The sequence below is a fragment of the Balaenoptera physalus genome, assembly GCF_965194825.1.
Source record: "Balaenoptera physalus genome assembly, chromosome: 4".
Classification (NCBI taxonomy): domain Eukaryota; kingdom Metazoa; phylum Chordata; class Mammalia; order Artiodactyla; family Balaenopteridae; genus Balaenoptera; species Balaenoptera physalus.
Window position 1 is genome coordinate 114,134,865 of NC_138891.1, and position 25,307 is coordinate 114,160,171.

General features: G+C 34.6%; 1 protein-coding gene across 1 annotated transcript in view; it reads left to right on the plus strand.

Annotated features, from left to right (window-relative positions):
• The window catches only part of ROBO1 (roundabout guidance receptor 1), a 913,964-nt gene that overhangs the window by 782,361 nt on the left and 106,296 nt on the right, over nucleotides 1-25,307 (plus strand). Inside the window, exons 5-7 of the mRNA XM_082460666.1 lie at nucleotides 20,360-20,480; nucleotides 20,830-20,968; nucleotides 23,023-23,150. Coding sequence (XP_082316792.1) covers nucleotides 20,360-20,480; nucleotides 20,830-20,968; nucleotides 23,023-23,150 — 388 coding nt within the window. The remainder of the gene's footprint in view (nucleotides 1-20,359; nucleotides 20,481-20,829; nucleotides 20,969-23,022; nucleotides 23,151-25,307) is intronic.

Below are 25,307 nucleotides of genomic sequence, written 5' to 3' on the forward strand. Positions count from 1 at the left end.
CTGAGAGGAGAATCTTTTAGAACTTTTTTGGCATGTATTTCTTAGAATAATTTGAAGGAGGCCTTAGATGATGTTTGTCTCTATAGTGTTTTTTTTTTTTGTCTAAACCTGATTGTATTTAGAATGAGAGATAGAAGTAGTTTAACTGGCAGGCTGGATTAAATAGGTTTACTTCATATGTCTGAGACTTAGTCATAACCATTATTATTAAAAAATGAATTTTTCTCATAGAGATGAATCAGAGGACCAAAGACTTCTTTTTGATGTAGAATAACATTTGGATGTACTATATAAAAAATGATATATAGAGTTTATTTCATTACATTTTGGAAATATTGTACTTAAAGTCAAGATTATTTTGTATGAGTGAAAAACTGAGAATGTTACGGTTGGAGAAAACAACTAATACCAAATATTGAGAAAAAAATTTGTGTTCAGTTAAAAAACTAAAATTGCCCTTGAATTAAAGAAAAAGATAAATACAGTTGAAAGTACATATTGCAAATAATTTCCTAGATTACAAAAGATCTGAATTATGTATAAAGATTGTCAATTACAAAATTATGTTGAATAAAAGCTGACAACTAGACCCAAAAAAGCCCAAGAAAAATTTTAGCATGATTTTGGGTTTTTGAATGGAGTGAATCATCATTGGTAAAGAGAGAAGAGAAATTTACTAATGTCAAAACATTGTGAAAAGGTATTAAGCTTATTAAAAAATTTGCCGTGTATTTTATATTTGTAGACCTGGGTAGTTTTAATATTGTTACCTTGGTGAAAAGTTAAGTGTGTTAAAAAATCAGGCTAGTTTTGGAGGATCACACAATTGCAGAATGTCTGAGGCATCAGTTTCCCATATCTTTTGTATTGGCTCTCTACAAAAAGAAAATGCTCCTGATGGTAGCTACAGGAATTGCAGGCATAAAGACAGAAGGAAATAGCCCATCTCTCATGGAAGATTTAAATAAAACATTTAATTCATTTATAAGCATAAAAACAAATGTATTCATAAGTTAAATGTATTAAGGTATCCAATAGTACCTAGGTGGTACTAATGAGACAAGATCAACTATATGGTTTACTTCAACATATGATAAATTGGTATAGCAAATTGATGCCATTATTTTAACAAAACAAAACAACAGTTGTATGTATTTGTATATGAGATCTGATGATTTATGACTAGGAATTAAATCTTTTTACTTGGATTGATAAATTAATATTTATAGGAATAATAGTAAATCCTCAGTACATGGAACATAGTAAATATGCAATAAATATTTATGTTACAGCTCTTCTGGAATGTTACAGCTCTTGTGCTTAAGCCTATCATGAAAACAAACTGAAAAAACACCAGTCTATTTTTTTCAATCTGAAGTTTTTCAAACAAATGTGTCGAGTTTTAGAAATGGTTATTGTAGGGACACCAACAGTTTACTACTCTACCATAGTAATAACAATAGCTATTGTGTATTGAGCACCTGTCATGTACGAGACTTAATATTATCTCATTTAATCCCCTTTAAAACTCAATGAGTAAGCTATTTTCTTTCCATTATGGCACACGTATACCTGTCAATTCAGTCTTATGGATAAGAGGAGGAGGAGGAGGATATTGATATTAAACCCTTAATATAACACTTACTATGTGCCAGGTCCTATTCTAAGCACTTTATATATATTGACCCATTTTGTCTTGACCCTGTCACATAGATACTAAAATTTCACTAGTGCAGTGGTTAACTCCAATTGACTGCGGAGACACCTGCCTTTTGTTTTACTGACAACATTTTCTATAGGTCCTATAGATTTTGCTACATATATTAAAGACTCTGATTTGCTGTCAATGCAAATTTCAACTCAGAATGGCCGTAACTCTTAGTTTCCGTTGTGAAATATTGTCTTTGAGTTTGTAAGGGTCTGGAGAGATTAGTTCACACAGTGGAGGTTATAGTGGTTTTGAAACTAAGCTTGGTACATTTGAGAATTAGTCCATATTATGTCCAGTAATAAAAACTGTAACATAACAAAGATCTATAAAATTTGAAGTTTGGTAGTTTCACAAACTATGGCACAGAAATGGTCAAGTTGGACCAAAGGTTATAGTTCAGATAAACTAAAATGATTTATTCTGGACACTAGAGGTCTTACCTCAAAAGATTTTAGGAGATTATCTAAAGAGGATGATAAATGACTGTTTGCCATTTGGCATTTAGGGAAAGAAGGATTTATATTAAAAGGGAATGAGTCAGAGAATGATTTAACTGACTGTACTTTATAGCTAAGTGTCCAAATTGTGGATTAGCTAGGTTCTAATACCATCAGCTGTACACACGTCAAAAGTTATTGCTGAAAAATTAAGCAATTATGAGACATTACACAAATGAATGGGAAATTAAGTCAAAGAAAATATTGATGTAGTAGCTTCACAATTTCGTATAAATACAATAAAATATTGTAAAAACTAATACAGTAACAATACAATGTAAATGGTAAGATCTGCCTGGACTCAATTCTGAAATTCCAGAGTAAGTTTCTTCAAAGTAACCTTTCACCGTCATTTATCCTGAATTATTTCATTTTAGTATTTAAAAGAAGAGCTTAAAAGACATTCTTTTCATGTTCGAAACTCAGCTTTTTAAAAAATTTTTATTTATTTTTATTTTTGGCTGCGTTGGGTCTTCGTTGCTGCATGCGGGCTTTCTCTAGTTGCGGTGAGCGGGGGCTACTCTTCTTTGCGGTGCGTGGGCTTCTCATTGCGGTGGCTTCTCTTGTTGTGGAGCACGGGCTCTAGGTGCGTGGGCTTCAGTAGTTGTGGCGCGCGGGCTCTAGAGCGTAGGCTCAGTAGTTGTGGCGCACGGGCTTAGTTGCTCTGCGGCATGTGGGATCTTCCTGGACCAGGGCTCGAACCCGTGTCCCCTGCATTGGCAGGTGGATCCTTAACCACTGTGCCACAGGGAAGCCCTAAATTCTTAGCTTTTAAGCTAAAATTTAGAGATGAACAATGCATGCTTTTCCCATCTTTTTTGTATGTGGCTTTGTGACATAAACATTTTTGAATGACTTGTATTATTCTTTGAGATAAGCTGTGTCTTGAATTTTTAATTTTTTTCCTTCCTGTCTTCAAAGCAGCATGCTATAAAATGTTTTATGCGTCTCATAGATTTTCTTGTTACTTAATAGAAAAAATAATTTAGATTATAAAGAAATACTTTCATTATAAGTTATTTATTTCTATCAAATCCATAGTCCAGAAACCATTTTATTGTCAATTTCATCTACTTATCAAATAACCGTATTGAGACTTTATTCTTTCTTCTCTGAAAATGTGGAAAAAATTTCACAGCATCTATGTGTTTTAACATGACGAGCAAAGGTTAATTTAGTAGCCTTTTCTTAAGGTTTTTACTTATATGGGATGACCAACCATCCTGGTTTGCAGGGAACTGTCCTGGTACTAGCACTGAAAATCCCTAGTCCCAGAAATATAACCCTCGTTTCTGGGAAAACTGAGACAGTTGGTCACCCTAAGCCTAGATGGTTTAAATGAATTGATTTATATGTGAATGAGAAATCTCATTCATACAAGGTAAATAAAATGTAGTTTAAATAGAAGAGTTGTATCTACATCATTTCTTTCATAAGCAAGTTAAAGATTTGAAAATCATTAGTGAAGTTAGGAGAAAAACTCAATTATACATAAAAAATGATTTAACACCTCCCATTCCTCATGCTAAGAGGTACAGTTGTTAGAATGCAGTATGTCATCAGTTCTTTTTCCAGTCCTTTTCTGCTTCCTGTGTGTCTTTGTAGGCTTCTTTGATTTCCCTTGTTGGTGTGATATTTTGGTAAAAAGCAGCTGACTCACATCCCATCCAAATCCCCAGTGTCCTCCAGAGCCTCCATAAATTTGGCATTCAGCCCTCTCCTTGCCAATTACTTCCTTTCCCCCCAATTCCCACATGTCTCCTTCCTAAGCCAGCTGCTCCTCCTCCCTTCCTTCGATTAGTGCTTTCCTCTGGTCTTCCGACTTCTTTCATTGTTCAATGTCCGTTGCTTCCTTTTCCCCTCTGCTCCCCTACAGGAAATCAGCATGCTTAATGCAGCTGATGTCATAGAGCCCCTTTTCCCCGAGAAGTTAAATTTGTGTTCCTGAAAAATAAATATGTAGTTCTGTTGTGGGAAGGTCAAAGGAAACTGGTGTATTGAACCAGAATTTTTTTCTGCCCATCTTACATAAAGAGTCATGCACATTATATATCATCTTTTTTAAAGAATAAAAATTTTATTCATGATTTTTTAAAGAATAAAAAATCTTTTTTAAAAGAATAAAAATTTTATTCATGATTTAAATATAAGTTAATATGAATCATGGGACTGAAGAAATGAGTTAAAAAGTAAATTTATATCCTATCCTACTTAATTTTCAAATTTAGTCATTGAAATACAGTATTAGTAAAATTAAACAGTTTCATATATTATAAGACAACGTTTTAAACCTATATGCATGATTTTATGGACGTCTGATCTCTATAAATTTCCATCTGTGAAATTAATTGTCCAATAATACCTATATTGGTTTACAGTGTCCTTGTGGGAATCCAGTGAGGAAATACATGTTATATGTCGTTTTAAATGGTGACACACTCTGTACGTATTAGTAATCAGTATTCTGGTGATTATTGTTGTACCTGCCTGAACTCTGGATAAATTTAGCAATCAATAACTTGATGGAAAAGGAAAATCAGGAACTGTTTATGCCACAGCAATTTCAACTTTTCTGAATTAACAAGAAGACCATATATGTGTATGAAAACAGACCCAGCATTTGTCTCATCTAAATTTCTATTTATACTGATTTACAACTGTGAGAAAATCAATTTCTACAGAATCACCATGAGTATTTAGTGCAGGTGAATACTATGAGTAAGGAAAGTTTTCAGACTAATATTAAGAAACTAATTTAAAATCCTGTGTTCACCCCTACTGTGAAATGCAATAATCAACTGGGGTTTCCACAAGAGAATTAAGCCCTAATGCCCTAAGGCATCCACTCTGTGTAATAAATTGACTTTTCTCCCGTGCATCTAGAACAGTTCTAGTTATGTACAATTCTCAGGGGAATTGAGAAATGCTGTGATTCAGATGAGGTTCACTGGTTGAGAAAGGCTGGTTTATCTTCCTAAGGAACATCCTGAACCTTTCCAGAAACTTGTAATTCTATTTAAATAATTAAACATACACTCATCGTGTTTGGATGCTGAAACTAGAAAAAAGAAAGCCAAGCATCTCAGGCCTACCTGTGAAACCCAAGTACTCTTTTGAAAGGATTTTAATAAACTAAGGCCTTCTCAGTTCTAGCACACAAATTAGTTTAGATGACAATATAGTTATAAATATAATTCCAGTGAGTATTTATTTGATTATTGCTCTCTAGATTTTCATTATTTGTGTGTTAGACGTGCATTTAAAAGCTTGGATACTAAGAGTTTGCAGTACCGAATTATGAAAGTCTTTGCATATCCAATTCCCTCTGCCTGGAATGTTTTGACGCCTACACCGTCTTTGTCTAATTCACTCATTTTCAAGTTCCAACTTAAAGGCAAGTTCTTCAGAGGAGCCTTCTGCAAAACCCTACTCTGCACTTCCACACTAGATTTGACTTCCTATTATCTGTTCCTTTTCCTTTTGCTAAATATTTCTCTTTAATCTATTGCAAATCATTACTTCTATATTACTCATCGAATATACATGACACATAAAGGTCAGCCGTATTCCCTCTGTCTTGTGGTTGGAGCTCAATACATATTTCTTGAGCAAATATTAAATGAATGAAATATAAATCATAATAATGTCTTCTAGTATACTCAGAACTGAAAAGTTGCTAATATGAACATACTTGATTCTATTTCCATATGCACTTATACATTTACTTTCTTATTCCCTTATAAATTGGAAAGGAGGTATCATCCACACCATTTATTATTTTCTAAAGCACGTTTTTTTCACTGCCTTATCAGCAAGAGAAGGAAGAGATATTATACAGGTTAATTATGTGAGTAAATATATTTCTGTAAGTGTGACTTACAGATACTTACAGAATCTTAGAGATGGAGCTGAGGAGAGATGGTAAATGGGCAAGTCCCTTCATTTTTAAGAAAGAAAGGGAAGCCAGGGGAGTTGATTTGCCCTGAGTCACTTAATGGATCTGTATCGTGAGTCAGGAATACGAGCCAGACCTCTCAATGCCTGTTCTGATTTTCCCATGACGAACTAGACCTGATCACCCCTTCTCAAACAACACTTACATTTAAGATGTTTCCTAACAAAAAATCCACAGGTAAAGTGTTTTACTGGACTCATTTCATACAATTTTGCTACTTGTTTTGGTCCTGAATTCAGTATTTCTTATCTTAGTACCAGTTATAGAAAGTATTATTTTGGGCTTCCCTGGTGGCACAGTGGTTAAGAATCCGCCTGCCAATGTAGGGGACACGGGTTTGAGCCCTGGTCCGGGAAGATCCCACATGCCACGGAGCAACTAAGCCTGTGCTCCACAACTACTAAGCCTGCTCTCCAGAGCCCACATGCTGCAACTACTGAGTGCACGTGCCTAGAGCCCGTGCTCTTCAACAAGAGAAGCCACTGCAATGAGAAGCCCAGGCACCGCAATGAAGAGTAGCCCCAGCTCGCCACAACTAGAGAAAAGCCTGTGCTCAGCAATGAAGACCCAATGCAGCCAAGAATAAATAAATGAATAAATAAAGGAAAATAAAGAAAGAAAAAAAAGAAAGTATTATTTTCTGTATTTTCCCTTATTATTTTCAATTATTTATCCATTGGGTACAAACATGGCCTTGTGTCACGTTGATTAATAATTCTGTATGCATTTTTGCTTTATCAATTATGTTTTTAAGAACATACCTAAATTCATCTTAAGTGATTGATTATCTGACATTGCCTCAGGATTTCATCCAATAAATAAAAATAAATTACAGCAATTTAAATGCTAAGTTAAGGTTAACTTATGGCCATCTTGCGAAAGTCTGAAGCTCCTTTTTTGAAACTGCGTTAATAACTAGACCTTGGTCACATCCTTTAATTGTTGAAAATACTAAGCTAATAATAAATATCTTCCCTATTTATTAGGCTCATAATGAGAATCAAACCAGAGCAGTGAAAGTGTTTTGAAGACTCACAATAACAGCCTTATTGTAAGGTGTTATTTTAAGTAGTGCTGTCTTGATTTTCAGTTAATGTTCATTCTGCATTGATATTAATAACTTGGAGAGGTAAGAGACCAGAGATTTTTAAGTTCCGAATGAAAAAGAACCCTTTTGTATTATTTAGTGGACAAAACAAACAAACAAACAAAAAACAACACTGATAAAAATGGTATATCCTGTTTCAATCAGTTTTTTTTAAGTGTACAAATATATGAGTCTCCTTCTGGATGCCATATACTTTTAGGGGCCTCTGTAATTTATAGTCTGCATGCCCATTTTTGTCTGGGTCCCTTGAGACACCTAGTTGTAATTCCTAATAAAATCCTTGTAAGTCCATATAAAATGACTCAAGTACCGCAGAGAGGGTGCAAGTATGTTTGGATGCAGAGATAAAGTAGCAGAGGCTAAAGAGTGCCAGATAAAATATTGTCTAGTTTAACAAATAATCTTTGGTGACTTCAGGAAACAATATACTATAATTTAACTTTTAACTTTCCTCTAAGAAGTGTAATGAACTTCCATATGAGTAAAAGTCCTAACATATGTGAAAAATCAGAATACTCTTGAACAGTTTTGGTATTGTACAATGTAGATTTTTTTATCCAGCTTTGTGTTAATGTTGACTGTCAGTACTCTTTTAAATCTCTCAAGATGATTCTGGCCTTCTGAATTTTTTTTCCAAATATGTTTCCTCCAAAACAGTTTTGAATATTTTTCCAAAATCTAGTCCCACCCAAATGTTAGTCTCAGGAGTGCCTGGCAGATCTGCCTAAGCCGCCTTCGGTATGGAATTCTGCCAACTCCTGAAATTCACTGGGCCAAAACCTGATGTGGATGTATACTGCGGCCCAGCATCCATGATCCTTCAGTCAGAGGAGATCTTCCAGAAAGAAGCAAGCGTCTCAGAAATTTGACTAAACAGCTAAAAACGTTATAGCTCATAATTCAAAGTAATTATCAATACAGTGTACTACCAGAAGTATTATAACTCTACAGAATGAACACACATGCTCAGAGACAGAGCTCATAATAGGAATTTCTGATTAATTTAGATAGCTGACTTACAAATGTTGTTGTCCCATTTGTTTTTTCCTTATAATGCATGCTCACTCAAGCAGCTGGGTTTCTTCACTTTCCAAGCACTTTGATATATTTGATCAGGCCATTACATTTTTCCAAATAGCCAAGGACTAGTGGAATTTTACTACTGTCTGGGAGCATTTTGTTTAATTATAGGTTAAAGTAGTTTGCCAAATTAAAGGTACAATCTTCTGTGGTTTCAAGGGTGGTGTTCCAACCAGTTTATTTTATTTTCAGTGTTCTATTAATCACGGATGAAATGTTTCTCTAAAGATATAGTTTTAAAATTTATCTTAAAACCTTGCTTATAAATCTTGCCTATAATTTGGAAAATATTTATATGATATCAGAGTACTTTTTCGTAAATTCTGTTTTTAAAAAGTTGACTTTTCTAAATGCTTGTGATTTTGGTGTTTGCTCATGATGGCCCAGACATAATTTTATTTTTCTGTTTACCACAGGAAGAATGAATTGTAATCTTTAAAAGCAAAGTAGTAGATTCAAAAGTGCATTTGATTGTACAGCATTCTTTCCTTAAAACATAGTTCAAAATGCAGAAATCAAAGAAAATATTTTAAGCCTTTAAATTTAAAATTATTTTTAATCTGAGCAAAGGGGTTGGGATTTCCTTTCCATAATTTATAATTGGCTAAAATTGGTTTTATCTATTTCTCCATCTTGTTCATATTGTCACTTTTAAAGAAGCTCTCTCCAAAAATAATCCCAAATCTTATGCTGAGGCTGATGTCTTCCCTAATCTAATGCTGATTCTGCATTTCTTTTGTCTAAAGGTGAGTTGTTTTAAAAGTACTAATACTCTGTTGGTAACATCTGACCACTTCAGTTTTTATCTCCTTAAGCCCAAAGAATTTGATAATATGATAAATCATGCACTTGTAAAATAATCCGGTGTGCATTAACAAAATTACTAACAGATGGCACAGGTTTTCTCTTCTTAAATCTTACAAATCTAGGTGATCATGAAGCTTTAAAGGCTGATCACACTAGGAAAAGGCTCACGTCTAAGTCACCTTTAAGAACATCATCTTGTATGGGAAAATTTCAAAAGCAGGTGAACTCAATCTGTATAATACTGGTTGAAAATAATGGAACTCTGTCTCCTTGAGTGGATAAAGTGTAATTTACTAAGGAATCCATTATTTCTTATTTCTTTGCCTTTTAACATTCATGGTGTCACTCTTCTCTCTCCTAGATACATCACATCACCATATTGCTACATACATCATGCTTATAAAAGATCATGTCAGATTTTCTCATCTTTATTAGGAAACCTTATAAATATTCTGTTCAAATTTCAAATACACCATAGTAATAAGTACATATTTATATGGGGAAAGAAGAGCTATTCCTCTGTATAGGAACTAACGTAAGATATTTACCTAACTAGATTTCGCCTGCAAAGAGCACATGCATATGTGAAATGTAAACATGTACATCTTTTCCACTGGCAGCTAGATGGATTAATGGCAATTAGATTGGCTATCCCAATCACTCAGGCTTAAACATGGAGTGTAATGGATGGAAGGCCATCAATCTAACGGACTCAGGGAGGTCCACCAATAGCACCTATTTCTTCGCCAAGCCATTGGGTCTCGCAATCTATACAAGACATTGCTAATGTGTAGTTTGTAGCATGAGAAGCACAGAAAACATGAGCTCTTGTTTTCTGTCCAAAAGAAAGTGCGCTATGTAAACTTTACTTTGGATTTATGTAGAATGAACTCCAATCACTTACTAAATGATCTGGAGCAAGTTTCTGATATTCTCTGAGCATTAGTTTTCTCATCCCCAAATAGAAAAATATACCTCACCTGTGAGACTGTTGTAAAAATGAAAGATGATGCATGCAGCAATGTCATACACACAGCACATGTTGCTGCGTCATGGTTCTCATTAATCACAACAGTAATAATATTCCAGATTATTGTTTAAATACAGTAGTACATTTACAAAATTTATCACAGGTTCACTGATGTATTTTTCATGTGTTTGTGGAGAAAACTGCCAAAAGCATTTTACACTTAGGACATAATTTTTTTCAGGTTTTTCCAGTTGTTAAGTCATTTAAAACTCCTATTGAAACATTAGAAAACTTAAATGTATTTATTACTTTTGTATGAAGTCATCAGAATTTGAATTTGTCTTCCACAAGACAATAGAAAAGAGTGTACTTCTAACATAAATTCTAAAATATCAAGCCTTTTTATGAAGAGATGATGACTGAAATCAAAGAATTCCATGTATCCTACATCTCAGATCTTGAAAAATCTGATAGTGTCCTTTCTATGTGGGTGTTGAGCAAGATTCTAGAGATACAACAAACTCCTTGCCATTGTAGAACTTATATTTTATATAGAAGAGAAGCAAGAAGCATAAGATCGTTTTTTATTTGTTTGTTTTTGTTTTTGTTTCGTATTGACTTTATCTTGCGCCTTCATTTTCCCACTGACAGATATCACTAACACCAAAACCTTACCCTCTACTCAATCCTGAAATCTCCTCTTTAGGTTTGTATGGAAGCAACCTAGGATTCACAAAATTCTGAATTTCAAATCAAAGTTCAAACATTACAACTCATAGCCTCAGGGTTAGGAGCAATCCAAAACACTGAGATCCTTAACAGCATTAATACTTTTTGCACTACATTTTCTGTTCAGTATGTTTTTATCTTGACTGAGGAACTGAACCATTTATGGCTGAGAAGGATTGTCACACAAACAAGTATCATTCCAAATGGTGTTTGAAATACTCTTCAGATAGACATTTTCTCTTTTGTTTTCACAGATAACTATAGAACTATAAGGGGCAGGGTGCATTTATTTTGATTTCTTATTTGTCCACAAGTTAACCATTAGTTCTCAGGAAATAGAAATACATGTGGATAATTCTGAAGGTTAATGTAACACACCGAAAAGAGTTCATTTAAGCCCTAGCTCAAACCTTTCTTCCCAAGATTTTATTCTCTTCCTTACATGTGTAAATTAGCCTACTTGTTTTCCCTTAGGTAGTATGTAGATATATTTTCATTTGTTTTACCATGTGCAGTGGTGGAGGAGAGGGGGTTATCGTCTTTTATCTTATCATCTGTCCCTTATGAAATGAGGCACACATTTGCCAAATAAGAGAGCTAGGTTCCGGCAGAGTCTTGTGATCAATAAAAGAGAGTGAAGCAACTGGCCATATGGATATTGAATCTCTGACCGACCCTGTCTGATGAGCCTTGACTCTGATTAATCAATTAAGCCTGTCACTTGCAAGTCTCTTCTTGTTCTCCTTTGACTCTTTTAGATTAAAATACCACAGAATGGGAATGAGTGTTTATTTCAATTTGTAGCTACTTTAGGGATCTTCATACTTGCATAGAATCTTAATAAACTGTACTAAATGCTTTTATTGCTTTTTTAATTTTTGCAAGTTACAAATATCTTTCCATAAAGCAATTCTCCTAGGTTAATTTCTGTACTTCATTTCCATAAAGTCATCCTGCATTTCTAAATCCAAGAATCCCTTATATACTCAACCTTGGTTTGACTTTGTCTGCCGTGGTTATATGTCTTCTTCATATAAGTGAATTTAAATTTCAAGAGTAACAAAATAGTGTCTCTGGAAAAGGCATTATCTGAGCAAGGCATTTGGTGGTGAAGGAAATTCTCACACTGGACCAAAATTGGAGAAAAGAACTAAGCATAAGAACCCATGGTGAGGAAAAAAGATTTACTATTTGAAAAGTATTTTCAGCTGGTCCACTTGTAACTCAAAAGAGCCAAGTGTTTGAAAATGAGCTTTTCTCCCCTCAAATATGATAGCATTTGTCATCTTTATTTCTAGAGTATAGTCATAATTCCTTCGTAGATTTTTATTTCAGGCTGTCCTAACAGTGACTGTATGTAAATTCAGAATTATAGCCAGATGGTTGCAAGAGGTGATAAAAAGCAATCCTGGTTTCGTAGGAAAGTGAAAATTGCCCATAAGACTTTGTTTTTACCTTTAAAACAGCAGGACATTGTTTCATGAGACCTGTGAAGGAACCAATACATTAACTTTAATGGCTAGGAACTAAATTAATTTCTCATATGTATGCAGAATACTACCATGAAATACGTAGAATTTTCAGAGGTAAAGATCAATCAACTTACTTACTTTGGGGGGATAGCTAGCAAAGGCTATTTTCTTCCCAAACCACTCTTTATATTGCCTCCTTTTTATAGGATTCACTTTTGGGTTCTGATCTTAATGACTTGGGAACCAGATACCTGGGGAATCAGCTAAAAGCCCTCACTGTTTCATCTGCTCTCCATTTCACCAGCATTCGGCAGTTGTCTGCCCCTGGTTTAGAATACGATAAATTAGAGATGGCTTTCCCGGTTGACTGGTTCAAGAAAATGGGTGCTCAAGAGAAAATGCCAAACCCAAGTCTTCATATTGACTTTGAGCCATGCTTAAGCAAGCAAAATAGGTGTCTTTTAAGGAGACTGGGTTTCTTTTTTCTATTATTCCTTGTTAAAATTAGGATTCATGGCAAGATCCTCCGGTGATATAAACTAGATAGATAGAAAGGTAATAATTTATACCTTCACAAAGAAAATCATCCTCTCCCTGTCACTAACTCTGCCTCTCTGCAGGGTGGCGCCCACTTGCCTGCAATTAGCAGTACAGCTCTTCCTGATATAGTCTATATCAAATTATCCTAGGTGCGCTTCTGTGGCAGCAAACAGCCAACTACCAATTTATAAATTGCTATGAGGAAGAAATGAGAAGTTTAGTCAGAGAAATGAAAATCACAGAGAAATGCAGCTGCCATAGTCCTAGGCAGCGATTCTCCCAGGCCTGTGTTCTCAGCTGACAGCTCACCAAGCTGTTCAGAGAGCCACGTGTCCCCACTGGGATAATTGCTTTTTCTGCATGAGTCTCTTGTTGCTTCTCTCTGATGATCAAGTGTGTTTAAACTCCTGGCAGAAATCATGTTGGTTTTTAAACGATATTGTAAAGTGTACCAGCAAACAAATGAAATTGGATCATGTTCTCTTGTATGCATGTAGCCCAAGCAGATATGGGATGCCAATGGAGAGATCCTAACTGCCTGTTTTTCCTCTCAATTCCACTCCTAATAGAACAGTTGAAAGACCTACAATAAGTTGTGTTTTTTTTCCTTGTAATGCTGTTCCTTTTAATGTCACCAGGTAAAATGTGGAATGGTCATGTGTTTTCAGTTTGTCATTTTCATAATTTCTTTATGATGTATACGTACTTATCCAGGCATCCTTTTGTTGTACAAGATTTTTTTCATGAATATTGTTCATACCATAAGTAGGCTATAAAGAGGAAGGGAGCTTTGCATAAGAATGGACAAGTAAATGGATTAGTACCATTCAGGTGTAAAATTTTTACAGTGTGAATGAAATCTAACTACTTTTTTTATAATCTATAGTAAAAAAGTATTGTAAATATTAGCATATAATCTATTTTTCTTAGTTTAACCCATCCAAGAGACACAGTCACTCTCATTTTGTATCATGAGTCCATATTGAACTGGTCCTGAGTACATGCCAGCTTTGCCTAACAGCTTTTGGATGACTAGTATGAAACCAGATCACATCTCATCAAGAAACTTGAGTGGGAAATATTTAAGACAATGCATTTCTTTTTCCTTCTCCCCTTCCTCCCCTTCCTCCTTCTCCTTCTTTTTTCTCTCTCTCTTTCTCTCCTTTTTTTTGAGGTCTCTGTGAACCAGAATAAAATAGGAATAGAAAGAGTTGAATTTTTTTTGGAAAATATATTGAGAGACAGTAGCCTTTATGAAAAGTAGAAAGGAAATAAACTTTGTTAGCCAGGAGGGAGAACTGTGATTTGGCTAACCATGGTTTATTGTTTATTTATCTATCTAAAATAAAACTTATGTTTGAGACTTTAATATGAAATCATGCTGTTACAGATACACGATATCACTTTTAAAAGCATTTTGTGTGACAAGTTTAGTACAAATAAATAGAATAAATAAAGGTTAAGTTCTTGAAATTTCTTCTTATACTTAAGAAAAGTGATGATGGTGACAAGAGTAGTAGATATAAATTGTTTTATATCAATGGTTTTTTAAAAAAAATTTTTAAATTTATTTTTTGGCTGCATTGGGTCTTCGTTGCTGTGCACGGGCTTTCTCTAGTTGAGGCGAGCGGGGGCTACTCTTCGTTGCGGTGCGCATGCTTCTCATTGCAGTGGCTTCTCTTGTTGCAGAGCACGGGCTCCAGGCGCACGGGCCTCAGTAGTTGCAGCACGTGGGCTCAGTAGTTGTGGCTCACGGGCTCTAGAGCACAGGCTCAGTAGTTGTGGCGCACAGGCTTATTTGCTCCAGGGCATGTGGGATCTTCCCGGACCAGGGATCTAACACGTGTCCCCGGCATTGGCAGGTGAATTCTTAACCACTGTGCCACCAGGGAAGTCCTATATCAATGGTTTTAGATAGTGGAAATTTTTCAAAAACTTAAATTTTTATCTGCTTACTAACTCCATTAAAATTTAGGTTCCAAAGAGTGAAACAGCAAAATTATGAATGTGTATATTCAAAAATATAAAGTACCTACATATGATATTCAACCATGATTAGAAAAACATGAAATTATTTCATTCTAGACATGGCTTTTTTACTAACGGTTCTCAAGGAACTGCTTACCTGGGAGTGTGAGTAAGAAATATTGCCAAATAAGAAATACTGTATTCTTTGATATTGTATAAGATCTGAATTATATGAATTATCTTTTACTTGGTTATAATTTTTTTAGACTGCTATGAGACGTGTATTTTATCCAACCCTTTGCCTATCATTTGTACAATATAATTACACTACCACCAGTGTTTTTCCTTAATTTAGAATGCAACAAAGCATAATTGATTTTGAAAGGTACTATGGTATATGTTAGAAGGTATGGATGCTTCAGTTGGAATTGTTTACATTAAAGGTTGATACCACTCTTGCAACCAGATTGGAAAGTAATGGTTATTTTTCCATTTCCTCTCATTCTCTGCTCCCTGATCAAACAATATATCTTTTTTTTTTTTGAGGGGGGAGGTTATTTTTGTTGTTGTTGTTGATTTAATGCTAAATGTTAAAGAAATAACATTATTACCGTGACTCTTCTTTACATGTCTCTGTTGAAAGGAGTCCTAGGAACCATCCAAAACTGCCTTGCAGTTTAGTTCACCAAAGAGAATGTCTGGGGGCTGTGACTGGCCATCTGGGGTACCTGCATCTCATGGTCATTAAGAAGTCTTAAACCCATGCAAAGTACTTGCCTTCTAGTTCACAACAGTTTGATATCTGTTCTACACGTCAAAGATCCAGGCAGAAATGGCAGCATTGCTATGAAGAGATATTCTGCCCAAAGAGACTTAGTGAATTGTTTAAGGATGATACACTAGACTATAATTCAAAACCTCTCATCTCATTTACTTTGCAAAACAGTATGAAAACAGTGGTAAAAAATCAAGTGTTTCAGAAAAAATAATTTCTAAACCTGGGTGCTTTAAAATTTTTATTCCTCCTATTAACCCTGCTTATTAAGTTTTTACTACTGTAAATGAATATTTCTGAGTCTTTAATCTTTTAGAAAATTGTAAAAATTAAGTACTGCACAATTTCTCATTGGTATAATGACACCTATTTGCATCTTACGTACATTGTTTAAACATATATCTCTTTTAGCATTCTAAATCAGTGTTCTTTTAATCCATTGTTAGGATCTATTTTAAAAATAGTATTTATAGTAAGAAACACAGATTTTGAATGCAAAATCTACTAAAGGAAATGAGATAAATTATATGACAGTTTGGTGGTTAGCAATTTGAAATCATCTTTGAAGCCTTTAATATAATTAGTGGTTTCGTTTTTGGTCTGCTGAATTCAAGTCACATTTGGTTAATGTAATTAAAAGCAGAGAAGATTTTGTGTAGCCAAACTAGTTAATTAGCCCCAGTTGGTTTAGTATATTAACCTAGAGGTGTATGGATAACATTGTCAGGGTGATGCCTGAAAAACAATTCCTGTGTAACAGATACTGCAAATCACCTGACTTGCTTTAGGGTAGAAAATGACGACATACCAAGGAGTTCATTTTAAGTTCATCTTTATTTCTGATTTTAAGCATTGATTGCAGGGTGAGCTGTATATGCCATAGAATAACCAGACAAAAAGCTTACTTAATTTACATTTTAAAAGAAAGCATGCTTCTGAGGGAGGGAGATGCAAGAGGGAAGAGATATGGGAACATATGTATATGTATAACATTCACTTTGTTATAAAGCAGAAACTAACACACCATTGTAAAGCAATTATACTTCAATAAAGATGTTAAAAAACAAAAGAAAGCATGCTTCTATATGTGCAAAGATAATGTTCCTTCTTGTATTCTGGAAGTAAGAATTCTGATTGTAGTTTTTCATGCTTACCAGAAATATGAAATAATTCTCTTCACTTTTGTTTGAAAAGCTACATCTTATACCTGATTTTTCTGTATCATCTTGTTACTCAGTAAACAATGCAATAAAGGAGATGAAAGCATTCTAGAAGAGATTTTCAACTACTTCAGAGAAGTCTTTAAGTACTCGGAGAGAAGGCTTTTACCCCTAAGGAATATAATCATGTATAGCTTCTTAAAGGGAAAATGCTAGTATACAAGAATCCTATATATCAATTACATTGAGGTATTCCATACCTTAATGTCACTAAAACTTTTTTTTTAATCTGAAACTGTCCTGAAGAAAAATATAAAGTGTAAAGATATTTGAAACTTTAACATTTTTACCACCTTTTCCTTTCTCCTCCTGTCTCCTTCCCCAGAAGTAGCAACACCACTGGGGCCTTTTTTGTTTTCTTTTCATCTAGTATGTAGTTAGCCGAGGTCCCCCTTTAAGCGCTGTCTAGAGCTTATGGAAATGTAGGCTTCTAATGTGGTTACTACTGCAGGCTGATAAGGTAGATGGTAATGAGTAAGTGGGACCTCTGCTTCGATTTTTGACATAGGCTAGATGCCATATTGTCGGAAAGCTTAACTCATTCTGCTTCTCCACTACCCGCTTAGATTAATTGAAGTAGAGCTGCTGCAGTGCAGTGTTTAACACTGTGTCTGTTCATTATACAAACTCATTTTTGATAGGTTTACAATTTGGCTGTCAGATCCAGCTGCAGGAAGAGACCTGCCAAGAAATATTTCTTAGCTTGTTTTAAATAGTGCTATTTTCACATTTATGGTGTTTTGTATGTGTTAGACATATTCTTCCTTTCTCTGTAGAGAGAGGAAATGTCAATTTTTGGTTTACAAAGGAGCACTAAGATTTAGAATGTGTATAGATTCCCTTTACAATCAATATTTTTAGATGACAACATAAAATGGTGATTGATTGTTAATAGTAGGTACTGCTTTAAAGCTGGTACGTTATATTTGATCGGGGTTATAGCACTACGTTTATTTCTATTCTTCTGTTTATTGAAAAGAACAGGCCACCATGCAGTCCACATTTGTGACCATAGAGAATAGAATTATGGCTTTTGGTTTGCTCTGTTTCAATTCAGCCATTGACATAATGCCAAAATCAATTTGAACTTGTAGAAACTGAAGACTACCATTTTCATCCATTATTTTGTGTGTTTCTCTGTTTTCAGTACTTTGTTGTTTCTTCCTTCACTTTTATCAATTTCTGTCTCTATCATCTCGGAGGAAATAAGTTTCTCCCAGGTTTGGTGACGCTTGTTTGATTTTCCATTTAAGTTGTAATGTTCACTTTGGGGTTTTTGAACCATTATTGCCAGTGAGTGTAGAGTAGAATGTAGGGTTTTATAGTGAAATTGTCTTGTTAATGGGATGGAAGTTGTGTAGGCGTATTTATACTAACCTGGGGACTCTCAGTAATGATTTTTCCAAATAGAGTAAACATTAATGGTATTACATGATTTTAATCCCTCCTTCCTTTTGTTATTTTAATCCAGCATTTATCCTTAGGCCAGAGCCAGGTCTTTAGAACAACGTTTCTCAACCTCAGCACTATTGACATATGGGGTGTGTGATAATTCTTTACTGTGGTAGACTCCTTTGTGCTTTGTAGGATATTATTGAGTTGAAAATGCAACTTAAAAAAGAAAAGCATGAATCACATGATTTTACTTTAGTAAAAGTGTGTATGTGTAATGTATATTTTATATCTATATTTTTATATCTATTTATCTATATCTATATTGAGAGAGAGGAAGGTACAAAAGAAAAATGCTCATAAAGTATTGACAATAGTTAACTTTTGGAAGGTGTTTTTCTTTTCATGTGACATTTATTTGTTCTTTTTATTTATTCTGTTCGAAAACAGGTAAGTACATATGAAAACAATAAATCTATCATTAATATATCTTGTAGCTGCTATAAACCTTTATGAAAATGCTTCAGTGGATAATAGACTAATTTTGTCTACAAAAGCAGTTTGCATTCATCAAAAATCTTTCGAGTGACTACTATATGCAGCCATTTTTCTAAGCATGAAGGCTAGAATCATGAGCAATGCAGAGAAAAGTCCCTGGATGATTTTTATAATGACACCTAGAGAATCATGGTCATTTTTTAAATAAAAGGACTGAAAAAATGTCAGGTTCTAAAGGCACAAAAATTAAAACTGCTCTGTTAATATTTGGTTTGTCCCAACACGTAAAGACTTGGTCGCAATATCTAGTTTGGATGTCTGGATTGAAATAAAGCAATTTAGGCATTCCAAAACAGTGTGACCCCACCTTTATAAAGTAGTAGTTTCAACAAACTCCCAGTGTAGGATGAAAAAAATATTCTATTTGAATGGTTCCTTCTTTCCTACCTTCCCTTCTTCCTTACTTTCTGTATTTTTTCTTTCCTCCTTTGTTTAATCTGTATACTGTACAAAATAACTGTGAGGTCAAAACCTCCATGAATAAACATTCTGGAAGTTATCCCTGACAAAACCTTTCTAAGGTTCAGAGCATTATAGTTATTCAGGGGTAATTGAACTCTACTCCCCACCAAAAGCATATTAAATTAAGTAAAGATAGTTCAGTTTCCGCATCCCAATCTTAATTCATGGTTAGCTTTAGCCTACATATTGTACTGGAAGTCTGCTTACATTTGTAATTAATCCTTCTTCAAATAATTAAGTGTTCAAGAGTGTACCCGAATGACTTTCCAGATGATTTATTGGGATCTGTTCAGTCTCTGCCTCCTAAATCCTCAAGAAACTGTTTGGATGGCAGAGACACTTATGTTTTTTAGGACAGGTCAGGTTCTGTAATGTTTTGGAAATTAAGATATATTTGCTAAAGCAACTCTGGCAAATTAAGTAATTAGAGGCATTTTTATTTCCACATATTGTAATACTAGAATATGCTTCCTTGAAATTACATATAGCTAATATGTATTTACATGTTAATTATAGTCATATGGTATTAAGAATTTCCTAAACAACAAGGTCCTACTGTATAGCAAAGGGAACTACATTCAATATCCTGTGATAAACCATAATGAAAAGAAGATAAACAAAGAATGTGTATATATATATATATATATATATATATATATATATATATATATATGAATAACTGAATCACTTTGCTGTATAGCAGAAATTAATACAACATTGTAAATCAACTATACTTCAATTAAAAAAAAAAAGAATTTCCTTTTTCTTTTTTCCACTTGCTAACCAAATTGTTCACACAATGTTTTTGGTTTTCATTTAATTAAATAATACGAAAGAACTTGGTTGGTTTGGAAAAACAAATTTCTAGTTATATAGAATATAATTACTTTACGAGAAATGTAGGTAAGTAAAAATGTTTGCCTCTTTTATATTGTACCTTTGGAATAAATTTTGTTTAAAGTTATTACCTATAGAGTAAATACTACACATCAGCTTTTTGATATAATCAGTCTTTCTTTGCATGCTTAGAAAGTAGACTTCACTTATGAAGACCTCTGTCATGTAAAAATTACTATAGCAATTTTAATGATAGTTACGTGAAACTTTTTTTTAAGATACGAGGAGGAAAGCTCATGATTACTTACACCCGCAAAAGTGATGCTGGCAAATACGTTTGTGTTGGTACCAACATGGTTGGGGAACGTGAGAGTGAAGTAGCAGAGCTAACTGTTTTAGGTAAGTGCAATTTTATCTGATCTGCTCACTGTAAAGCTTATCTCTTATTATTATTTAGTATCTTTATACAAGGGAGAAAGAAATGACCTTTTCTAGAAGGTAAACCAATATTTTGGGGGCTGGAAAAAAGACAGAAGAAATCAGTAAAGCAGCCTGAGATAAAGTAGCCAAGACATAGGAAGACAATTAGGAGGAAACACTACACCTAGGGAGGAGAAGTAGAGAACTCGGTGGAATAATTTTCTAAATAATATTTTAAATTATGAATCTGCTCTTATGGAACATCTAAAATGGCTTTTAGTTTGTTCATCTGTATTTTTTTTTTTGAGATGACTTTTTCTAATTTTAGAGAGACCGTCATTTGTGAAGAGACCTAGTAACTTGGCAGTCACTGTGGATGACAGTGCGGAATTTAAATGTGAGGCCCGAGGTGACCCTGTGCCCACAGTACGATGGAGGAAAGATGATGGGGAACTGCCCAAATCCAGGTATGGATCAGAATTTAATGATGGGATTCATCCACTCGGAATTTCTACAGTTCTCATCAGACCACTTTTCACATATAAGCCATTAGAATGGTCTACTCTAGACTCCTTGATCTCCTTGGGCCAGACATAGTAATGGAGATAATTAGAATCAGAAGGTTGCCATGCTTTCTTTGAGAGTGTACAGATAACTGTAGGTTCATGACCCCAGCCTGCCCAGGGAACCCTTGGAAGATGTGACATTCCTTAAACAGTTTTCTCTTTGTCCAACCAGACTACAGTTAATACAGTCTTATATGGGAATAGGTAGGGAAGGGAGGTACGGCACTAAAGATGTAACTACAAACCAATTAAAAAGCAGACTCCCTTTTCCTTAGCTACAACATCACCAGGGAATGGTAGAAGAGGTCAGAGTTTCTTGATATCTGTCAAATCCTTAAATTGGCTAGAAGCAGAGATACACTCGCAGCCTTAGGGAATGAGGTAATGAAATGAAACTTTCAGGCACTGTCTTTAGGCTCTCTTCTCTAGTGTGTCCATTCATTCAGCAGACATACCTTGAGCCCCTGCTAGGTTTGGGGGTCACAGCAATGGTTTAGGTATAGTTTCTGCTGTCAAGGAGCTCACCAAAGGAGTCATGTATGGATAGATACAGAGTAACGTAGCAAACCCTTTTGTTGCATAAAGGTAGACCTATGGGAGCAGAAAATCAGGAGAGAGTTCTCAAAGGAAAGTGACATAGAAGCAATGTCTTGAAAAATATGTATCAATTTGATAAGCAAGAAAGAGGAGAAGAGTATTCCAGGAAAAGAGACATCACAACGTAGACACAAATCTAAGACTGTTTTGAGTGGTGGAAATTTAGCATGGCGGCACACAGAGCATGTGGCAAGAAGTTATGGGAAACCAGGTTGGAGATAGTGAGGCCAGATTTACAGGACTTTGTATCGACTAAAGAATTCTGAATCATACGGCATGCACATTGATAAGCCAAGAGGGATAACTATGAACAGGATTGCTTTTTAGAGGAAATAATTTTTTTAGCATTATGGATATCACATTAATGTGGCAAGGGGTTGGGGGGATGCCGTTGGCTGGGTCACCATTGTTGACGTCCAGATAAGAGATGTGAATCGCCTGAACTGAGGGATGAGATGGAAATAGGCTAGGGGTCCATCATGGAGAGAAAGTTCTGAGACCCAATTGACAAACTGAATGATTTGTTATATATAGGGAGCTGGTGAAGGAAGATAGGTAGGTTGTGTTAGGAGAAGGAGTTGTTTTATGTGATAGGGTAAGAAAAAAAAGTTTTGTCTAACATATTAAATATTAAGTGTCTCTGGGGGTATGATGTCTAATTATTAGTCAGGATTATGAATTTGGAGCTTAAGTGAAATAGGGGCAGCAAATGTTTGTGTGGTCGATCAATATATAAACTAGTGTAGATAGTATAACTGAGGGATATCATATACAGTGAAAAGAGGATTAAGGTGAAATTTCAAGGGACACCCAACATTTAAGAAAAGACAAGATGAGGCAAGGCAAGGGAATTCCAGAATAAGACTTTCTGGGTTTAAATATTAACTCTGCCATTAAAATAGCTGAAGACCAAAGCCAAGCTACCTTACCTTCCTATGCCTCAATTTTCTCATCTGCCAAATGGAGATGAGCATAATACTTCATAAGGTGTTATAAGAATTTTAAAAGATAGAACCTACAAAACGCTTAAAGTCTGACATATAATAAAAATTTATTTAATGGTCACTTAAATTTTAGTATGAGTACAGGAGCTTGAGAAAATAAACAAATAAGCGTCAACTTTGCCTAAAAATATTCTGTTAAAAAGTAGTTTTAATATATTTGCCCACACGAATGTAAAAGAAGTGCTCTTTTCTACGTGCATGCTTACTTAGAGGAATGCTGCATTATTTACCTTCTGCTTCAAATTCTCTGAAGAGAATGTTGCCTGTGATTTGATACCTAAATACATATTTGTAATGATGGATTCTTTCAAGTAGAAAGGCACTTAACTGTGCTTTCTTTTGTTATGTCACTAGATATGAAATCAGAGATGATCATACCTTGAAAATTCGGAAGGTGATGGCTGGTGACACGGGGTCATATACTTGTGTTGCGGAAAATATGGTTGGAAAAGCTGAAGCCTCTGCTACTCTGACTGTCCAAGGTAAGGTTTGGGGAACATTTTTTGTGGTTGATTTATTATATGAGATACTGTTGATATTTGAAAATATTACATATTAGAGTAGTCTATATAAAATATAGACTTTAAATAACGCTATATATATACTTTATTCCAAACATGTTTAAAGGAAATGATTGTTTTGCCTATGGGAGCTCTGTAAGTGTCTGTTACAGGAAATTGAACTAAGTTTTCAAAATTATGAGAGCATTGTCTTGGTCAAGTAGAGGAGGGGAATGTGCTTTAATCTCTGGGTCTTCAAACATAGAGCTTTAATTAAATGACAGCTACTGCCGCGAAAACTTGATCTTTCAATGAAAATAAGTCTACCATTCCTTCAGGTCATGCACTTTCAAGGGTCTGTACAGTTCAGAACAAAAAAGTGAAAAGATTCTGTTTCCCGCTAGAATGTAAGATCCATCCATAGAGTAGGGACTTTTGCAGTCTTTTTCTGTGCACACCGTGCCTGTGACTTAACAGACATTCAATAAATATTTGTTGAGTGAATGAATTGCATTTGTACTTTGCTAATTTTGATGAAGAGTTATTATTTGGTGTGATGTGAACCAAAATGGGTGCCATATTCTTTGGCTACAAGTTTTTGAATGTCAAAGTCACATCTTAAACTGATATGCAGAAATGGTTCTGTCACCTCCTTTGTCTCCATAATTTCATATGTTTTTCATTCTCATAATCCCTTTTCCCCTTTTTCCATGATGTCATACTGATTATTTCTTACTATGTATCATCTGAGAACTTTCTCTCATTTTTTTCCTTTTTAAGGACAAATTGTTTATTGTGGAATTTGAGAGACAATGACCTTTAAAGAACATTTTGTTGGTGAAAAAAATTCCATATTTTGACACGAATATAGAGTAAACAGGGATTTTAGCGATAAACCACTTAGCTTGTTTCTGAGCATGACATTAGCAACACTTGCTCTGTCATCTTTTCTGAGCACTGTCTCCTCTAAGGCTATTACGAAGAAAAAGGTGGCTTTTGAAGGAGAGCTTCTACTGTGGGCTTTCTACAAAAGAGCCTTGTGGGCTTTTTACAGTAGAAAAAAGGAATAAAGAATATTTCCTTCCTGTCTCTAAAGCCATTATGTCCCACTTTGGGGTTTTTAGCTCAACCTCATAAAAACAAAAGAAAAAAAAAGAAAAGATCAAGAACAAACATTGAATTTCTAAGGCCTAGACTACTTCTCTTTAATCTAAGTTAGACTTGAACTCCACATAAGCCTAAAACTATAAGAAAAGAAAACCCCTTTACATTTAGAGAAAGCATAAATTTAAGAGATGTCAAGTTCAAGTTCAGAAGCCCTCCGGAGGGAGTGAAAGTAGCCCAGGATGAATACAAGACATGAAAAGGTGTGTCTATCTCCAGGCAATTGTGACAGGGAGGTTGATTGTCTATTATATTAGTCAGAGAGATGATGCTTTTATAAATAATAGCCATTCTGCTGTGTCTATAGTAGACATTGAAATCAAAATAGAGTTTCTTCCTGCAATTTTATACTCAGTTCCAAAGTTAATTCAGCCTTAAGTTTTCCATATGGAATTCTTGCTCCTAAGCCTGGATTTCAGTGAAAACTGGGTACAAATGATCAAATCCAGAAACTACTTAAGGAATTTAGAAGTTCTTATTTCAACTGCATTGGGTCTTCTATAAACTTATGAAAGATCTGTGTATTGTTGAGAAGTTATTATTTTATTCAACTATTAAAATAAAATATGCATATTAACATCACTGTGAAAATACCTTTAACATGCTAGAATAATATACACAATATGTCAAACAAAGTAACATGATTCCCAACAGCAAAAGATAACTAAGAAAAAAAACAAAGGAAACTTTTCAAGGGAAACTTGAGAAGTTATGTATTTTTTTCCTTTGAGATTGAATATAGAAAAATATTAGTTACTACAAAGGAAACTAATCAGAAATGAATACATTTGATAGCAGGAAACAATTATTAGAAATTCAGTAGCATAGTTGTTTTTGATTTCTGTATTTTATTTGTGGTTCATTTTTGAGGCACTATTGGAGTCAGTATGGGCTTAAAAATAATCTTCCTTTTCCTCAGTCCTCATGCAATAAATATTTAATTTTGAGAATTGATGTTGGACAACAGAACCCTGT